Source organism: Tachyglossus aculeatus, chromosome 9 (assembly GCF_015852505.1).
Source record: "Tachyglossus aculeatus isolate mTacAcu1 chromosome 9, mTacAcu1.pri, whole genome shotgun sequence".
Classification (NCBI taxonomy): domain Eukaryota; kingdom Metazoa; phylum Chordata; class Mammalia; order Monotremata; family Tachyglossidae; genus Tachyglossus; species Tachyglossus aculeatus.
In genome coordinates, this window is record NC_052074.1 from 22,604,623 (window position 1) to 22,626,038 (window position 21,416).

The 21,416-nt window shown below is 44.1% G+C and overlaps 1 protein-coding gene across 1 annotated transcript in view; it reads left to right on the forward strand.

Moving 5' to 3' along the window:
- The first annotated feature begins 427 nt into the window (after positions 1-427).
- RAB10 (RAB10, member RAS oncogene family) overlaps positions 428-21,416 on the forward strand; it is a 49,009-nt gene continuing 28,020 nt past the window's right edge. Inside the window, exon 1 of the mRNA XM_038750975.1 lies at positions 428-814. Coding sequence (XP_038606903.1) covers positions 688-814 — 127 coding nt within the window. The 5' untranslated portion in view covers positions 428-687. The remainder of the gene's footprint in view (positions 815-21,416) is intronic.

Below are 21,416 nucleotides of genomic sequence, written 5' to 3' on the forward strand. Positions count from 1 at the left end.
GATTTGAACCCATGGCCTCTGACTCCAAAGCCCGGGCTCTTTCCACTGAACCACACTGCTTCTCCTGCCTTCACCTCAGGCTGTTCGAGTGCTAGGCCGAGGCGCCCTTGGCGATGCCGACGTGAGGGGAGAAAGGGGCGTCGACCGTCGGGCCGGAAATGGGCGGTTTGGGCCGCCTCAGCCGCCTCAGGGCCGCGCCTGCGCAGTCGCCACCCCGCAGCGCGCGAGCCGGCGCGCCCCGCCCAGCCTCTCCCCCATTGGCTGCGAGGCGCCCGGCGGGCGCGTCCCCGGGCCCCGGCGCGCGCCCGCGGCGGGCCGACGTGCGTGCCGGGTCGCGAGCACGCAAGGCGTCGGAGGGGATCGGGGCGGGGTGGGGGGGGAGGAAAAAGGGAGCGGGCCGGGCCGCCTGTGGGGATGGGACTGCGGCGGTCGGGCGCTGGGATCCGCGGGGCCTGAGAGGGAAAAAGGCGACGGGGAGGAAGAGAGGGAGCAAGTGCTGACGCCCCCCCCCACGCTCCTCAGCCCGTGGGAGCGGCCCGGCCCTGAGGGGGGAGGGGAGGCCATTTTGTCCCGCCCGCCCGACTGACTGACTGACTGACTGGAACCGAGCAGCGGCGCCGGGCTCCTCGTCCGTGCCCGTGAGGCGGCGGTGGCGGTGCGGCGGAGGGGCCGCTCCCGCGCCTCCCAATGGCGAAGAAGACGTACGACCTGCTCTTCAAGCTGCTCCTCATCGGGGACTCGGGGGTGGGGAAGACCTGCGTCCTCTTCCGCTTCTCCGACGACGCCTTCAACACCACCTTCATCTCCACCATAGGTGAGGGCCGGGCCCGCGTTTCGGTCGCTCGTTCATTCGTTCAGTCGGGTTTCTAGACTGAGGGGCCACTGTTGGGAAGGGGCCGGCCCTATAGTCATTCATTCATTCGATCGGATTTCTAGGCTGAGGGGCCACTGGCTTGGGACCGGCTCTGTATTCATTCATTCATTCATTCAATCGTGTTTCTAGACTGGGCGCCCACAGTTGGCTTGGGACCGGCTTTATATTCATTCATTCATTCAATCGGATTTCTAGACTGAGAGCCCACTGTTGGCTTGGGACCGGCTTTATATTCATTCATTCATTCAATCGTATTTCTAGACTGAGGGGCCACTGTTGGGAAGGGGCCGGCTCTGTATGCATTCATTCATTCGATCGTATTTCTAGACTGGTCGCCCACTGTTGGGTAGGGACCGTCTCTATATTCATTCATTCATTCGATCGGATTTCTAGACTGAGAGGCCACTGTTGGGTAGGGACCGTCTCTATATTCATTCATTCATTCAATCGTATTTCTAGACTGAGAGCCCACTGTTGGCTTGGGACCGGCTCTATATTCATCCATTCATTCACTCGTATTTCTAGACTGAGAGCCCACTGTTGGGTAGGGACCGTCTCTATATTCATTCATTCATTCGATCGGATTTCTAGACTGAGAGGCCACTGTTGGGTAGGGACCGTCTTTATATGCATTCATTCATTCAATCGTATTTAGACTGAGAGCCCACTGTTGGCTTGGGACCGGCTCTATATTCATTCATTCATTCAATCGTATTTCTAGACTGAGAGCCCACTGGCTTGAGACCGTCTCTATATTCATTCATTCATTCAATCGGATTTAGACTGGTCACCCACTGTTGGCTTGGGACTGGCTCTATTTTCATTCATTCATTCAATCGGATTTCTAGACTGAGAGCCCACTGTTGGCTTGAGACCGTCTCTATATTCATTCATTCATTCAATCGGATTTCTAGACTGAGAGCCCACTGTTGGCTTGGGACCGTCTCTATATTCATTCATTCATTCAATCGGATTTAGACTGGTCACCCACTGTTGGCTTGGGACTGGCTCTATTTTCATTCATTCATTCAATCGGATTTCTAGACTGAGAGCCCACTGTTGGCTTGAGACCGTCTCTATATTCATTCATTCATTCAATCGGATTTCTAGACTGAGAGCCCACTGTTGGCTTGGGACCGTCTCTATATGCATTCATTCATTCAGTCGTATTTCTAGACTGAGCCCACTGTTGGGTAGGGACCGTCTCTATATTCATTCATTCATTCGATCATATTTCTAGACTGTGCACCCACTGTTGGGTAGGGACCGTCTTTATATGCATTCATTCATTCAATCGTATTTAGACTGAGAGCCCACTGTTGGCTTGGGACCGGCTCTATATTCATTCGTTCATTCAGTCGGATTTCTAGACTGAGAGCCCACTGTTGGCTAGGGACCGTCTCTATATGCATGCATTCATTCATTCATTCATTCAGCCGTATTTCTAGACTGAGCCCACTTTGGGTAGGGACTGTCTCTATATTCATTCATTCATTCATTCAATCGTATTTCTAGACTGAGAGCCCACTGTTGGGAAGGGACTGTCTCTATATTCATTCATTCATTCAATCGTATTTCTAGACTGAGAGCCCACTGTTGGCTTGGGACCATCTCTATATTCGTTCATTCATTCGATCATATTTCTAAACTGTGCGCCCACTGTTGGGTAGGGACCGCCTCTATATTCATTCATTCATTTGATCGTATTTCTAGACTGTGCGCCCACTGTTGGGTAGGGTCCGTCTTTATATGCATTCATTCATTCAATCGTATTTAGACTGAGAGCCCATTGTTGGCTTGGGACCGTCTCTATATTCATTCATTCATTCAATCGTATTTCTAGACTGAGAGCCCACTGTTGGGTAGGGACTGTTTCTATATTCATTCATTCATTTAATTGTATTTCTAAACTGTGCACCACTGTTGGCTTGGGACCGTCTCTATATTCGTTCACTCAATCATATTTCTAAACCGTGTGCCCACTGTTGGGTAGGGACCGTCTCTATATTCATTCATTCAATCGTATTTCTAGACTGCACCCACTGTTGGGAAGGGACCGTCTCTATATTCATTCATTCATTCAATCGTATTTCTAGACTGAGGCCACTGTTGGGTAGGGATTGTCTCTATATTCATTCATTTATTCAATTGTATTTCTAGACTGAGAGCCCACTGTTGGGAAGGGACCGTCTCTATATTCATTCATTCATTCAATCATATTTATTGAGCGCTTACTGTGTGCAGAGTGCTTGGGAAGTACAAGTTGGCAACATCTGGAGACGGTCCCTACCCAACAGTGGGCTCACAGTCTAGAAGGGGGAGACAGAGAACAAAACATATTAACAAAATAAAATAAATAGAATAAATATGGACAAATAAATAAATAGACAGCGCTCAGTAAATACGATTGAATGAATGAATTTATTGAGCGCTTACTGTATGCAGAGCACTGTACTAAGCGCTTGGGAAGTACAAGTTGGCAACATATAATGATGGTATTTGTTAAGCGCTTACTATGTGCAAAGCACTGTTCTAAGTGCAGGGGAGGTTACAAGGTGATCAGGTTGTCCCATGGGGAGGGCTCACAGTTTTAATCCCCATTTTCCAGATGAGGTAACTGAGGCCCTGAGAAGTGAAGTGACTTGCCCAAAGTCATACAGCTGACAGTTGGCAGAGCCGGGATTTGAACCCGTGCCTCTGACTCCAAAGCCCGGGCTCTTTCCACTGAGCCACGCTGCTTCTCTAGAGAGACGGTTCCTACCCAACAGTGGGCTCACAGTCTAGAAGATTCCCCCCCTCTGCCCCAGACTGGCTCTTCCTCCCGCCTCTCCTTTCTCTTCCCCTCCTCCCCTGCCTCCTTCTCCTCAATCAATCAATCAATCAGTCGTATTTATTGAGCACTTACTGTGTGCAGAGCACTGTACTAAGCGCTTGGGAAGGCCAAGTTGGCAACATATAGAGACGGTCCCTACCCAACAGCGGGCTTACATTCTAGAAGGGGGAGACGGATAACAAAACAAAACATATTAACAAAATAAAATAGAACAAATATGTACAAGTAGAATAAATAAATAAGTAGAGTAATACATCTGTACAAACATATATACAGGTGCTGTGGGGAGGGGAAGGAGGTAGGGCCGGGGGGAGGGGGAGAGGAAGGAGGGGGCTCAGTCTCCCCACAGCACCTGTATATGTGTTTGTACATATTACTCCATTTTACTTGTACATATTCATTCTATTTTATTTTGTTAGTATGTTTTGTTTTGTTGTCTGTCTCCCCCTTCTAGACTGTGAGCCTGCTGTTGGGTAGGGGCCGTCTCTATATGTTGCCAACTTGTACTTCCCAAGCGCTAAGTACAGTGCTCTGCACTCAGTAAGCGCTCAATAAATACGATTGAATGAATGAATGAATTCCGTTGTATTTATTGACCCGTTCATTTATTCAATCGTATTTACTGAGCGCTTACTGTGTGCAGAGCACTGGGCTAAGCACTTGGGAAGTACAAGTCGGCAATAGATAGAGATGGTCCCTACGCAACAACGGGCTCACAGTCTAGTCCCCATCCCCAGTATAAGCTTTCGCTCCAAGGGTGCCGGGCGATGTCCCCAATAAACCAGCTGAATCGTCATGCCATCATTATTATTGGGTTTTTGTGGCCGTGGTTGCCCTTCCTTCCTGTTCGGCTTCTTGGTTAACCCGGCCCAGCGGAGGGCTGTCCAGGGAGGGGCCCCTGTGGGCTAGGAAGCTTTTGATGTGGGCCTCTGCCCTCCTGTCTTTATTAGAGAAGATGCAGCTGTTTGGAATAATGGTTCCAAATCATCGGAGCAAATGATGCGATGGCAGCCTGCTTGAGGTCCTGGCTGATCTCAACTCCTCCGTGCCCGGGAATGTGATAGCCTTGTAATATAGGCGACAGGCAGTGTGTGTCTGTGGGTATATAATATATGTGTGCGTGAATGGGGTGTGTAGATACATATAATGTGTACGTATATGTATCTTTGAGATAAACTGTGGTAGTCCCCTACCTCCTTCTCCTCAATCAATCGTATTTATTGAGCACTTACTGTGTGCAGAGCACTGTACTAAGCGCTTGGGAAGTCCAAGTTGGCAATATATAGAGGCGGTCCCTACCCAACAGCGGGCTTACAGTCTAGAAGGGGGAGACGGACAACAAAAAAAAACATATTAACAAAATAAAATAGAATAAGTATGTACAAGTAAAATAAATAAGTAGACCAAACATATATAAAGGTGCTGTGGGGAGGGGAAGGAGGTAGGGCATGGGGGGGATAGGGAGGGGGAGGGGAAGGAGGGGGCTCAGTCTCCCCACAGCACCTGTATATATGTGAAGGGCAGAGCAAGCCCATTGTGGGGTAGGGACCGTCTCTATATGTTGCCGACCTGTACTTCCCAAGCGCCTAGTCCAGTGCTCTGCACGCAGTAAGCGCTCAATAAATACAATTGAATGAAAAAGTGAGTTTTCCAGGAGAGAGGAACCGTTTAAGAACGCTCAACCTTCTGGCCGCAATTCCTGGGTTGGACCGGAGTGCCTGGATCCTGGCCACCCACTGGGTGCTTTTGGTTTGCAGAGTGCTTTGGAGACATTAACTAAATCATTTCCTTGGGATTATTGCCTTTATCCTTTTTCAGAGAGGTTACACTTTACCGTAGACAATATGATGAAATCAAAGCTTTTTGGCTACCGCTCTTTGTTTGGATCTTAGGCGCTTTGAATTCATATTCTGGAATTTTGTCGTGTAGGCATTATCAGTTAGGAGGAGGAAGTAACTTGGCCTCCCTGAAAGGGGAAAGGCCACCTTCCCCACCCTCGAAGAAAAATACCTTTTGATTGTTTATTTTGATTGATTATCTTTCAATTTTGATTGTTTTGCCCCCGTTGTAAATGTTACCGTCTTCCAACCTGACTGCCCAATTGTTTGTTTTTTTATAAAGCTCACCTCTAGATGAGGAACCCTTTGGAACTGTAGGTTGCCTAAATTCTTCAACTCGCCCACAGAGTGGTTTTTAAAAAACAAGGTTGTGAGCTGTATTTTCAATTAACTTAAACGCCGTTCCCTGAAGAAGACCGATGGAACGGTCCAATATTCTCTTTCTGATAGTGGCTAACAGGATCCCTGAATGTAGCGATGAGCTTGGCTGTCAAGGAGGATGGCGCTGAAAGACGTACACTTCGCATCCCCATCTTTTTTCTTTTATTCCTCCAGGAGCCCATTGTGGCTCTCTTGTCCATTCAGTTATCCACATTCTCTCGAATCTGCTGATGTTTTCAGCCAGCAAAATTTAGTTAGTGTTAGTGTATTCTGTATACTTAGAATCCAGTGTGGAAAGAAGCTTTTGCTTGTTTGGGGGCCTACTGTTTTTATTGTCAAGCTTCACTGGATTCCCTCTTGTCCTGTTATGGAATTTGGGGGAAGAGAATTGTGTTTGTCTTGACCACACCTATCTTGATGTTGAAGACTTCCCTTCTCAGCTTGCATCTTTTCGACTGAAGGGAGGTAACCTTTTCAGTTTGCCCATTTACAACAGCTTCTCCGATCCACTGATCATTTTAGTTGCTGTACTTTATATTGTCACTAGCTCTACTGTGTTGCTTGTTTGATGTGTTAACCAGAACTTCATAAGGATTTTAACAATTTTGTAGACATGTAAAACTTGGCCTTGGTTTTGTCTCCTCTCCTCCTCCCGACCACCTACAAACAAATTTAGTTCAATTTGCCTGCAAAATTCAATTATACCCAAATAATTATAAGTTGGACAGATATTACTTTAGGAAGTAAAAGGAATCAGTGTGGTCTAGTGAAAAGATTACCAACCTGAGAGTCAGAGGACCTGAGTTCTAATCTTGACTCTGACGTTTGTCTGATGTGTGATCTTGGATACTTAACCTTTCTGTACCTCAGTTTCCTCATCTGTAAAATGGGGATTAATTCCAGTCCCTCCTACTTAGACTGTGAGCTCCGTGCGCGACAGACATGTTATTCAATGTAATTACCCTGTTTCTATGCAAGCGCTTAGTATACTGCTTAAATACCTTAAAAAATGATGGTCTTATTTAGAACTTCTTGAAACACTTTTGGGTCATCAAAAATACTATGCTGATGAACTGATCCCACCTTTTACAATCTGGGCTAGCTTGCTTGTACAGAAAATAAACATTGGACTGAAAATTTTATTTCATAATCAGACACAAGGAGTTGGATTATTTAGTGACCATGCAGGCATAATTTTTTTACATAACCTTTTGCCTGCTTACTGAATGAATTATTTGAGGCAGACTGTGACCTTTTGTGTGTTTTATGAATGATAGAATGACCTTTTTAGAGTTTCAGAAGACACTGTGCTCCTCACCATGACCTACGGCACTCTGTCCATGGTCACCTCTGCAGTCTCTGTTCTCATACCTGATTGATTGGTGACTTCATCCAATTCTTCTTCCATAATGTATCATCTCCCAGTATATGTATACTTCCAGTAAAGAGACTGTCTCTCCTGTAAGTGCCTTCTGGGGAAGGACTCTATCAGTTTTTTTTTTTTTTTTACCTAGTGCAGTACATTGTTTCCTGTGAGTCTCCAGGAAATGGTAGGACTACAACTATGCCCAACTGCCCTAGATTTAGCCCTTAATTACCCCACACTTTAGTTCCTTCAAAAGATTCCTCACTAGCTTCCATGCCTCCAGCCTCTCCCGCTTTTAGTCATTCCCATACATAGCAATGCAGGTAGGGGATGAAGAGAAAGTGGGGGAGGGAGAGAGAACAAGCAAGCTTTCCTACATTTTCAAAGATGATGCTACTGATGGTAAAATCCTACTTACGCATGTGAGTGTGGCTGAAGAGACTGTAAGTCCTTGATGACAAACTACCACATTGTTTGCACTGTAGGATAGATGTCTACTGCTTGGAGGGTTTGTCTGCTACAGGACTTAACTCTTCTTTTGACTCGACTCTCCCTCTGCCGTGCCTTTTTCTTATTGCTACATGGCCAGTGTGAGCTGTCTACTGCAGTGGTTTCCCAGAACTCCACCGCTATTTTGCTTGAGATTGTTTCACTATGTCTGTATCATTTATTCAGCTCTCCTCGACTGTGTGTGCACTCTCTTAGGTCACTGGACAGCAGCTGCCTAGGTAACCTGCTGTCTAGTCTTCTCATATCCCCTGCCCAGTGGAGCTGTGTTGCTCTGAGCAGTAGTATCAGAAACAAATGTCTGCCACCCATATGACATTGAACATGTGGTCAACCCCTGCCATGATACAATAAAATGTATGATCTGAACTCTATGGAACGTAAATTCTACCCTGAGGAAAGAATGGAGGGAAGACAGAAGATCTTTCATGTTGAGGATTGGGGCTATTGGGCGATGGGGAGGAAGGTCTGACGTTAGCCCCATCTCCCATTTCATCTTCCTTAGCCTCACTTTCCTGCAGCCTGGAGGCTCAGCAGATTCCTGCAATGGCGTATGTGGTGTGTGTCTCCATCACAATCTAGAACTTTCAGGAGACTGAAAGATTTGTCAGATAGATTGATTGGAGGGTGTGGATTTTTAGGGCTTTCCCTACTGCTTCTCCCCACATAACTTCCTTAACAGGGTTATTCCCCCTGCAAAAAAAAAAAATTATAAACATTTTTTGTAAAAGTTTAATATTTTTCATTGTTGAAACAGTCTTGCTAATTTACAAATCCCATCTTTTTTTATGGTATTTTTTAAATGCTTACTATGCATTAAGCACTGTTCTCAGTACTGAGGTAGACACAAGTTAATCAGGCCGGCTAAAGTCCCTGTCCCACCTGGGCTCAGCAGGAGGGAGAGCAGGTATTGAGTCTCCATTTTTGCGATTGAAGAAACTGAGGCATAGAGAAGTTAAGTGACCTGCCCATGGTCACCAAGCAGGCAAATGATGGAGCTGGGGCTAGTACCCAGGTCTTCTAGCTCCTAGGCCCATGCTTTATTCATTCAATCGTATTTATTGAGTGCTTACTGTGTGCAGAGCACTGTACTAAGCGCTTGGGAAGTACAAGTTGGCAACATATAGAGATGGTCCCTACCCAGCAGTGGGCTCACATGGTTTATTCACTAGGCCACACTGCTTTCTGCTGCTTTTGCCTCTGTCAACATAAGTTTAACACATTTATGTGATGAGTTGTCAAATCTCTACTGTCTTCAACTGAACTGGCAAAAATTTTGGAAGGTGATATTTGGATATCTGTCTCCCCTCTAGGCTGTAAGTTCACTGTGGGCAAGGATTGTGTCTGTTCATTGTTGTATTCTCCCAAATGCTTAGTAAAGTTCTCTGCACACAGTAAGCGCTCAAATACGATTGACTGACTAACAGGTAGCTGATCTGTTAAGTGTTCATTTAGTCATTTGTGGCAGTTGCCCTGGAAAGGAGTAACATTACGAAAGAAACACTTGCTATGCAGATGTTGTATTTGAATGATTAAAAATAAAACCCCAAACTTTCCAAGTTTAAAAAAAAATAACCTAACTTTTGTCTGAATTAGTGAAAAGAATTGATCCTGATAAATATCCTCTAAAGTATACTATTTTTTTATATACCTGTAAAACCCACACTTGGAACATTTGGCCTTAATGAGTGTTATATGCACAATGGTCGGTTTTATTTTTGCTACTGATGATAGTAGTAGTCGAAGCAATAGCAGCATTTACAAAGTACCCATTTGGTGCAATGCACTAAGCTAGGCATTTGGGAAGTACAGAATAGCAAAGTGATACATTCCGTATCTACAAGGTGCTTACTCTAACTCAGAGAAAGACATAAAAATGTAATGATGAACCCTCGTTTTTCATCCTGAGCTCTTGCCTTTGTTGCCATTTGGAGGTATAAGATGGATGCTGAGCAACTGTAAACATTTTGACTTTTATTGAGAAACAGTGTAGCTCAGTGGAAAGAGCATGGGCTTTGGAGGCAGAGGTCATGGGTTCAAATCCCTGCCCCGCCAACTGTCAGCTGTGTGACTTTGGGCAAGTCACTTCACTTCTCCGTGCCTCAGTTACCTCATCTGTAAAATGGGGATTAAGACTGTGAGTCCCCCGTGGGACAACCTGATCACCTTGTAACCTCCCCAGCGCTTAGAACAGTGCTTTGCACATAGTAAGTGCTTAATAAATGTCATTATTATTATTATTATTAAAATAAATAAATGTGGATTTTGGCAAAAAGAAAGATTTGGGCCTATCCTGAAATATATAGAAAGTGTGGCCAAAAGGAAGCCATATTTTTATATTCTCAGTTCTTTGTATTGAGCGCTGTCTAATTACTGAAATTAAAGAGTAAAAGACAGCCATTATCAATTCTGCCCTGGAAATAGGCTACTTTTAGAATTCTTTGGTTATTTTTAGCAATGGAGTAAGTTTCAATCTGCATCTTTCTGAAAGGAGGATTGAAACGTGTAGAGTCACTGTCTTTGTTGTAGCTTGTGATGCTAAAAATACCCCAGTGGCTCTCCTTCAGGAATAGCAGTGCCAACCTTCCAAAGTAACCTAGAGATGTATACTTCTACCAATTAATGTCTTTCCCAAGAAGTGATGCTCCTCTTCATCTTCATTGGTCACAACTGCAGATATTTTTACCTGTTTTTCTGTGATTGACCCACAAAATGACAGACCGTGGGTCTGAGCCCATTCTCACTTAATGTGAAATTACATTTGTACAGAATGATTTTTAGGGAAACTGTCTTTTTAGTGGGTGCAAAGAATCTTCGGAAGGTGGGCAATATAATTAGCAACTGTAGCAAAATATTGTTGGCTTGGGATGTTTTCCACACCAGCCTATGAACCCACGGAGACATTGACTTATTTGAGAAGGGTGGGCAAAGGTACTTATTCCCACAAACCTAATAAGCCTGTCACCCAGTTACGAGAAGGGATAGAGAGCATTGCCCAAACCGCCGGACTCTCATTGCTGCCTCTTGGGAACTTAGAGAGAGAGTAATAGTGGGGGAGTGTCTTTCTTTCCTGAAGAGACATGAGGTCACTTGCTCCATGGCTCCTCCTGATAATGCCCTTCTAAGTTGCAATTTCATTGTCCTTGAAGTGGCTTAGGAAATTAGACTGTCCTTGGTCTTGTATGATGAACCAGGCAACAAAAGTTGTCTTTGGTTTCATTATGCAAAAAGTGACAACCACTAAGTGAAAGAATGAGAACACTAAGGCCCATAAAATCACTTAGGCTCAGTTTTTCTTAAGGGCCTACACGATGAGTCTAGGCCTTGCTATGAAGCTTCAGGCAACAGCCGCACTTGGTGTAAGCACTGGAGCTGCTCACAGAGTTGTTTCTTTTTAGGATTGAGTGGGGAAGAGGGAGAATTTGAGCTGGAACAAGGTGGGTGCTTTCTTGGAAAAGTCATGTTGTAGTTCTCACTCATTCTGATAAGCTCACATTGTTGGACAAATGTTCCCCTATAAATCAGTGGTATTTGAGTGCCTTCCATGGGCAGAACACTGTGCTATGTGCTTAGAGTACAACGGAGTTAGAAAATACAGTCCCTCAAGGATCTTACAATCAAGTGGAGGGAACGAGGCACAAAATAAGAGCAAAGAAAAAGGCACACTGAATGTGTAGATGAGCAATTGACTAAATATGTTTTTAAAATTGATATGTACAGAAGTAGTATGGTTGGGGATGAATTCATAAGTATGTAGTGGGCACAGAAATGTTGGGGTGGTACCTGTGGGGATATAGCTCTGGGAAAGGGGAAAAAATTGAGGCCGGCCTCCTAGGGGAAATGTAACTTCAGAAAGGCTTTGAAAATGAGGACAGCTCTGGTTTGATGGATTTGAATGAGATAAGGAGTGCCTAGCTGGAGGAAGGGTTTAAGCATGGGGCTGGAGGTGGGCGAGGTGAGGAGATCAGCTTGGGGAGAATGGAGAGGGCAAGTTGGACTATTTGGGAGAATAAAGTAGATAAGATGGAGAAAGCAAATGAAGGGCCTTAAAAGCCAATGATAAGAAGTTTGGTGCGATATAGGATGGGTTTTGGGGAGTGGAGAGGTGTGTGCAGGACGTTTTGCAAGGATGATCCTGAGCAGCAAAGTGAACTGTGGACTGGGGAGGAGAGAAACTGGCAGAAGGGAGACCAATAAGGAGGCTGCGGTAATAAAGCTGGGATGTGACAAATGCCTGAATCAAGAGTGGCCATTTAGATGGTGAGGAAGGAGTGGAGGCCAGGGAATGATATAGAGGAAATTCCCCTGTTACATGTGGCATTCTAACCAAATATACAGTGAAAACATGCTTTCTAGCCGAACTGAAATGCACATGATTTATGTAGGAACCAGGAGCAGGTCCCCAAGCTACCGGGTCTAGAGGTGGCAGGAGGCGCTGGTTTTTCTACTTTCCATACTTTGTCATCCCTGGTGTCCGTTGGAATGTCTAGTGGTCATAGGAGTACTGACTAACTTATAATGGAAGCTCATGGAGGGCAGTGATTCCCACTGTACTAAATGCTTGGGAGAATTCAGTTGCAACAGAGTTGGTAGACCCGTTCCCTGCCCACAAAGAGCTCAATGAGAGGAATACATTTTTTATTCGGGAATCCCACTAGATAGGGATAATTTCTAAAAGGCTGTAACATTTATAATTTATAGTAATATTTCTACATAAAATGTGATGTTCGGCAATATATATTAGGTTGGTAAACTGAACTTTAATAGGAATTGGGTTACAACTGAAAATAATATCTTTCCAAAATGGAGTACATTCAGTTCTGACATAAGTAAGGTTTCAGTGCATGTTTTGGTCAGAGTGTGATTGGGGAATTAGGGAGTGTATTTCTGACAATGCAAACCTGATTGGACTCGGTGTACTGTGTTAGCGAAGAACTGGCTTGTATGCCTGAGCGTGGTGTCATAATGGGTGGCTACCACAGCACAAGATTTCACAAGAACACAGCTCTCTCTTGCGCATATGAAATCTGTGCCATCCACCTGATGAAATTGGTGGTTCCTCGAACCTTTTATATCGAGTTCAGGCCACACATGAGTTGGCCTGAGTTAGTTTGGATGTTATTCTGTCTATACAAAAGAAAAATATACACTGTTCTGGTTGCTGATATGCTATCTGGCTTGCAAGAGGATGGTTGCCTGAGAAGATTGAGGCATAATAGGGAAAGGAACAAGGGATGCAAACAGCATTATTTTTCCCCTCGCCCAAGGATCCCTTCCCCATTGCAATCAAAATCACTCTGGGCCTGATGGCCTATTCTACACGACAGAGTTGTTTTCCTTTGGTGCTTTCCATGCTGCTGCAGGAGTCGCTTTGAGTCACTAACTCTCCTTCTAGCTCGTTGTGGCCAGGAAATGTGCCTGCCAACTCGGTTGTACTCTCCCAATCGCTTCATACAGTGTTCTGTTCACAAGTGCTCAATATCATTGATTTTATTGATTCTCCCCTCAGTTCCAACAGGCTCTTAATTCTTTCTCCCTCCCCTTCTTACCCAACTTCCTAGCCTTACCTGTTACATGAGGTAGGTTGGGTGTGGGGGGTGTGTGTCTCCTTTCTTTTTCTGAAAGTGTTTTGATGGATCCCGCAAATCCTCAACTTCAAGTAAGGTCAGGAAATTTTGCCTTGTCTATAACTACTTTATTATTGGAGCCAAGGGTGTTGATTTCTTGTCGGAAACTTGTGCCTGTGTCCGTAGTGTGAGCCAAACAACATCTGAGAACTGGTATTAGGGCCAGGAAAAGTCGTGGCCATGGGGAGCCAGGTTTTTCCCAGGCCTGATAAAAGGGCTGAGTAGTGGCCCCCAGACCTCTCACAGTTTGGGTCTCTCAGTGGGTCTTTCCTCCTCCTCTCCCCCTCTCCTTATTTCCCTCAGGAAGAGTCTTTCAGTCCATCAACTGGTACCGCTGTCCCCACTGGCATTTAATGAGTCCTTTGGACTCTTTGGTAAACAGAAAATATTGATTGCTCCCTCAGGCGCTGAATTCCTGATGCTTGCCCCAAGAATGTTGGATAAGAACTCCATTCCATTTTCAAATCTTTTCTTTCTTCACAGTCTATCAGTACTGCAGATGGAAGCTATGGCTTGTGACTAGTTGTTTACGCAAGGACATTGCTGGGTTGAAATTAGTGTTCATTCATTCAGTCGTATTTATTGAGCGCTTACTGTGCACAGAGCACTGTGCTAAGCACTTAGAAAGTACAATTCGGTAACAGATAGAGACAATCCCTACCCAGCAACGGGCTCACAGTCTAGTTTAGTTTAATGGCATTGTCCCGCATCATGTATGTGGGCAAAGGCTAAATTGGTTTAGGCTTTGCAGAAGAGCATGGCTTAGTGCATAGAGCTCAGGCCTGGGAGCCAGAAGGACCTTGGTTCTAATCCTGGCTCTGCCACTTGTCTGGTGTGACCCTGGGCAAGTCATTTAACCTCTCTGTGCCTCAGTTCCTTTGTCTTTAAAATGGGGATTAAAATTGTGAGTCCCATGTGGGACAAGGATTGCGTCCAATTTGATTAGCTTGTATTTACCCCAGTGCTTAGTACAGGGTGTGGCACATAGTAAGAGCTTAATAAATACCATTTTTTAAAAAGGAATAGGCAAGAGTGACTGTAGAAATGCCTCAAAAAACATCATTCAGGTTATGTAAATATTAACATTTATATTTAGGAAACCCTGCATACTTGCCATTTACCTGACCTGCAGCTAAATCGAGCCAAGCTAGACAATTAGTGGTAGAATGTAGGTATGGGTCAAGCGTGGGTAAATTCTGCTATGGAACTGCCACCAGATTCTCCGGGGTAGGTTATTGTCTTTCCCAATGCTTTCCTGTTCTCTTCTCTTTTGAATCTGACCTGACCTGACCCACACCACTCTGCCCAGAGGGGAAGCAGCTAGAATAGGCAAGGTGACCACCTATCTATGTAGTGGGAAAGGGATAAGGCAGGGGTGGGGTGGGGAGTTGCTAGTCTGTTGTAGAATTCTGTAATTAATCTGATCCTCATGTGCCTGCAACAGAATTGCTCATTGTCTCAGATAAGTAAACTTTATTTTTCCCAGATATGAGGCAGGTGGGGGTGCAAAATATAGACCTTCACAGGTCTTTATCCTATTGCCAAAATAGATGTGGGAGGGACAGTTTTTAATATAGGGCGGTCAGTCATTTAGTGAATGTCCTTTGTGCTCAACCCTTGTCATGTGACTCTAAATACCCAGTTATCCAGGAAGCATGGAACCATAGCCAGCCTGAAGATGTGGTTAACCTGTGTGTTTACTCTGCATTTTGGGTAGGTTGCTGTTAGGGAATTGGAGAACATTCTTCCGACAGTGTGATTCTATCTGGTTTTAACGTGATCACAATGTTGGAAGGAAGGTATGTGCCTGCATGTGGCACCAGTGACCTTTTCTGCACTGTAGAACAAGCTTTCCTTAATGCAGGTTTGTCGGGAACATGCCCCCCCACATCATAGGAGAACAAAGTGTGGCTGAGGTTTTCTGTTTTCTATCACCTATACATAAGAAGATTAAAGCCAAATGACTTTTAAGTGTAGGTATATCTTCCTATACATAGTAAATGTCTTTCTGAAAAGTACAGCTTAAAGTGAAATAACTTGTAGTGAATTCTCTCTTTTCTCTTTTACTGATTATAAATAGGGACATTTAACTTACTCGAAACAAAAAATACACAAACTCATTCCTTGAACAAAGAAGTTTTCTGCACTTTCACTTAGTCATAAATGGATTAAACTGCTGGTTGATTTTTAAATTACAAACTGAAAGTAATACTTCCGTACTTTGACCCTAAAACTTGAATGTTCCTTATGATATTTAAATACACACTCTCTACCTCTCTCTAATTTTAAAACTTGAGTGCAGTATAAACTGATGTATGTGATTCAGAAAATCTCTTAATTTCAAAGAAAATAGACTAAACATTGAAAATTAAAAAATATTATACCCCCCAAAAAGCAGATACTTTTTTATTGTAATAAAGCATCATAACATAGTTTTTCATGCAAATTACCCAATAATTAGGGGAAAGTGTTATCCATCAAGGAAGCATATCTGTTCTGTAGCTGTACTACAGAAGGTTATTAGAGCAAAGAACAAAATGCTGCATTTAAATCACTTAATCCAGAAAATTCTGCAAATCTAAATCTAGGTATAGGTCCATGTGAATTTGCAAGACTGCCAAATACAGCTGGGTTGATTTTTAAGAAGTCTTAAAAATTCCAGTCTCAGTCACTGCATTTCTGAGTTGCTGTTTGTTCTAAAGTACTGCACGGTTGGTATTATTGTGCATCAGTGAAAATGATTATGAAAAGTACTAATTTATGGAGTGCTGTAGATAGCCACAGCTTCATATGTTGTGATTTCGTGCAAGCTGCAATTTCATGTGAGTAATCTGATGGGTAAATTGTGAGTTGTTACAAAATAGAGAATTGATGCTGTCTGTAGATTGATATGAGCTGTAAACATGTAATGCGGTTGAGCAGAGGACTCGGTGTCTGAGGTGTATAAGGGGGACAGTTTGGACAACACTGCTAACTTGTGTGGTGGTCTGTGCCCTGGATAGCTGTCAGTTGCTGCACAGATTAAGCAATGTTGGAATAGACTGCAGTGCAAGTTTAATCTGCAGTGCAGTTGCTGCCAGGTAGCTCCACGTGCATTCTTAAACCAGCAGAAAAAAAAAGTGATCTCCCTGTGCAGCTTGTACATGCATAAAGATAAATCTAGCCTTTGTAGCAAAACTAGTTTGTAGTAAGTACAAATTTGCCAAGGAAGAGAAGCTGAAACACAGAAGATATTACCCAGGCAGAGCTAAGGATAAATGAATCCCTTTCCTCCTCCAGAAATGATAGAGGTTCGCTGTGTGTTTTTAATCTGGTGAAAATGTTCATATTGATTTTTAAATTGTGCAGATTGTATAATTCACCTATGCATAATTTTTTGTAGGATATCCCAGTTTGGATTAATTTTAGGAATGGAATGAGGAGTGAGGATGGGTTGTGTTGCATGGATGCAAGCCTTTTCCCAGGTTTTGCCTCAGTGTGCACACTTCCCATAGATCTGTTCCATGTATCTGAGCAAGTGCCCATATGTCTTCCTTTTCGGGTTATCTTTGTGTTCCCGGCACTCACACTCTTCCACCCTAGGAAGATAAGTTGAATGCAGTGGGCCCAACTTAATATTTTCTGAAGGTAAGAATTGTGGTGCCTGACTCTTCTTAAATAAAAATAAAAATTGGCCAACCCCTATGATTATAATATATGGAAAATACTCACATATTACAGAAGTTTCAGAAACAGTGATAGCCTAGCTGAATTCGGGTGTGTCTGTGCTGAGCACAGAGGTGGGGAAGGGAGCACATGTGGCTGGGCTGCAACCAGAGTACAAAGTACGACGGGGAGAAGAGGAAATCATTTTTTCCCCACTTGTAAATTTTACAGTCCACAGATAACGTTGTTTGAAAGGGAAACAACCACTCACTCCCTCTCTCACTCATTTTCCCCTTCCACCTCCCCAACACACACACACACACACAAACATACAGAAAAGCACTGTATCTCTCACCTTACCAACTGGAAAGCTCTAGCACTTGGCACTTCTGAAGAAACTCAGTAGAAGAGCAATAATGACCCTTGATCTTCTGCGAGGAGCATCTCCTCCCAGCAGGCTGAGTTACTGTAATTACAATGTTTGAGTCTTCCCTCATGAGAGTCAGGTAACTGGTAATGTCATGCCAAAGGCAGTCTTCATGGCTCAGTGGAAAGAGCACGGGCTTGGGAGTCAGAGGTCATGGGTTCTAATCACAGCTCCGCAGCTTGTCTGTGTGACTTTGGGCGAGGCACTTAACTTCTCTGTGCCTCAGGTATTTCATCTGTAAAGTGGGAATTAAGACTGTGAGCCCCACGTGGGACAGCCTGATCACCTTGTATCCTCCCCAGTGCTTCGCACATAGTAAGCACTTAACAAATGCCATCATTATTATTACTATTATTATTATTATTCTGTATTGGCACTCTAGCGACAAACCTGAACTGGGCTGTTTGATGAACCTAAAGTAGCCACGTAGCTAGGCTGGGGGCTCTCCTAGCCTGAGTAATTCTCCTAATCTGTAGCATCTGGTGGTGGGGACAGATATCTAGGGGCCACATACCTACTAACAGCAGAGTTATTCTGAGCAGTGAAATTCCACTCTAGAAGACCCACCTTTATTCCTAATTGTTTAGATGTTGTTAGTCCTTTTATAAGACTTAAGTGAAACCCCTCTTGGGAAAGATTCCCCGGGTAGCCCTGACTCTAGGTTAACCAGAATTTTTGAATAACTGACACCTCCGTCTTCGAGGTACTGGATCATAAAACTTTTACTGTACCCATGTACGCATGCATGCGTATTGAAGTTGCTGGTGCTGTGCCTGGGGTTAGCAAGTGGAGGGAACTGTGGGGAGCCAATGTTCTCGAAGCTTAATAAAAAACAGCTTAGTACCCATATGTTCTATGTGCTGGAATATGGCATCTGGTACCATTTGGCCATTTAACAAGTGTTAAATATAGTAGCATATCTTTAACACGCTGGAGGAGTGTTAAGTTAGAGGTCAAGTGGTTCCAAGATGGGAGAGGTTATGCAATTTGCCTCGTGTAAATTATTAGGGTTGATAAGAACCGTGATTGTGTTGACATGCTGTTTTGCATCCATTACACGGTGTATACCAGTAATATGAAATATGCATGATAGAGCAACCTCTTTGCTAACGATGGTATCCCTATTTAATATGCAACACTTCAAATTTCTCAGGAATAAATTATATTCCTGAAGCTATGCCAGAATCAAAATCCAAAGTTGAAACTGAACAGTTGGCTTTATGTACTTCATGCTTTTCATAGTTCAGGAAGTCCTAGCCTGAAGTGGTAGTACCCAAATGAATTGTACATTCTCAGGGATCAAACCAGCGGTGGAACTTTTCTGTGGTGTGTTTCCGAGTTGTGCACATTTAAAAGCCAATGGTTTCCAGGCTTCTGTTACTGTGTAACAGAAGATATTAAACAAATATTTTAAATAAGTTATGGTATTTAAGTGCTCACTCTTTCAAGCACTGTTCTACATGCTAGGGTAGATGCAAGTTAGGTTGTTCACAGTCCCTGTTTCACATGGGGCTCACAGTCTATGTAGGAGGGATAACAGGTATTTAATCCCCGTTTTGCAGTTGAGGAAACTGAGGCACAGAAGCTAAAGTAACCTGTCCAAGGTCACACAGCAGAAATTGGCAGAACCGGGGTTAGACCCTAGGTCCTCTGATTCCCAGTCATGGGGTCCTTCCACTAGGCCATGCTGCTTCTCACAGAAGTCCCAAAATAGACTTGAAAAATGGAATTTGATCTGAATCCTCTTTCTTTGCCCTTCTTAGGTTTATCTTTGGATATCACAGAGGTACGTTTCCCCCACCCAAATTACCCAGGAAGTTGTGTCCCTCTTGCCTCACCAATTGGACAGTTTAGGCAGAAGTATCATCATCAATCAATCAATCAATCAATTGTATTTATTGAGCGCTTACTGTGTGCAGAGCACTATACTAAGCGCTTGGGAAGTACAAGCTGGCAACATATAGAGACAGTCCCTACCCAACAGTGGGCTCACAGTCTAGAAGGGGGAGACAGAGAACAAAAGTAAACATACTAACAAAATAAAATAGAATAGATAGGTACAAGTAAAATAAATAAATAGAGTAATAAATATGTACAAACATATATACATATATACAGGTGCTGTGGGGAAGGGAAGGAGGTAAGATGCGGGGGATGGAGGATGGGGATGGAGGATGAGGATGGGGGATGGATCATCATCTTCCAGTTTTCACCTTTCACAGTTAGAAAAGCGAATGTTCTCTAAAGGTGATGTAGTGCGCTCGATCATAGAAATGGAATAGCATACTAAATCATCCCCGCCTTACCCAAAGTATTAGTACCTCTTGCTGACTCAAAGGCAGAGGGTCAGAAAGTCTTGCAGAGTTATGCCCACTTTCAGTTTTCCCTTCTCTAACAGGATGGAAATGAGAACCTGTCTTCTGTAAAGGCAAAACAGCCCCTGGGATATGAGGAGAACTTTCCAAATGTGGAACTCCTCCCTTTCATTAACTACCTTCCATGACTGTGATGCCTTTGAAAAGTGATTCATGTATCAGCCCAAATCTGTCATTAGTATCTTGCCATCTGGATTTCCTGCCATCACCAAGGAAGGAAAATCTTTCAGACTCTTTCCCTTCTCTTGCCCTCCCCCTCTCCCTGCTGCACCACCCCCCTGCAGAAAAAGGCCCTTCCTTCTTGCCTAGCTCTAAGAAACACCAAAAACTTCCCCAACTACTGATTCTCATTGCTCTTTGCATAGACTCACTTTCTCAAAAGTGCTGCTTCTACATCAGTACCATCTCTCAGATGTATTCTTGTCAAGTCTCACTTGGAGGCCAGAAACTGCTGAAATCCCACTTCTCTGTCTTTCACTGTCAGGGTGATGGAGTATGTACATACTTATGTACCTATCCAAAATTTATATTAATGTCTGTCTCCCCATTTAGACCTTAAGCTCGTTGTGGGCAGAGAAAGTGTCTGTTATATTGTTTCGCTGAACTCTCCCAACCACTTAGTACAGGGCTCTGCACACAGTAAGCACTCAATAAATTCAGTAGCTGGAGTACTCATATTCAGAGCTTTGCTTGGGCTCAGGAAAGCCCAACTTGGCTTGGTTTGGATCAGGGGTGAATAGCCCCCTCATCCCCCTGGCACATCAGGGACTGTGGCTGTGCACTACTGAAATGGAAATGCTTGGCACTGAAAATGGAAGTGGCTAGAAACCTGCTTCCTCTAAAGTAAGGAGGCATCGGATCAGATAATGGGACTGAGCTCCATTTCAGCCCTGGATTCCAGGTCATTTCCAAATTTTCTTCTGGATGGAGCCAGTGAAACATAGTTTTTCCTGGCAGGGAAGTTAACCCTTCAGCCATGACTAGGATTTCACATATGCTATTGCCATCAGACCCACTTTCATTCTTGTCTACCATTAAGGAAGGATCTGGAGGCAATTCAGTGCTATCAAGTTAGGCCACTCCATTTCCTCTGCCTCTCTCCCCACCAAGGCCCTCTCGCTCCTCTCCACTGTGGCACAAGTAAAGGCGGGAAGATTCTCCTGGGCTAGAAACCCTCCACTCCCAACCCCCTCTTCCCTCACAGTGGCCAAGGTTAGGGATTCTGATTCTGAGGTCTTCCTTCCCCCACCGTGCATTAGTGGTCAAGGAACTTTCCACAGTTTCTAAATCCATCTTCTCATTCCTTCCCAAGATCAATCAATCAATGGTACTTATTGAGCACTTACTATGTGCAGAGCACTGTGCTAAGCACTTGGGAGAGTACAGTACAGCAGAATTAATGGACACATTCCCTGCCCTTAATGAGCTTAAAGTGGCCATCAAAAAAGATAAACTTTGGCACCTTCTTATTTTAGGAAAAAAAGAGGGGCATTTTCTCTGGCTGCCTGGTACTGATGCTCTCAACTCACCCCCAGGGAGAAAG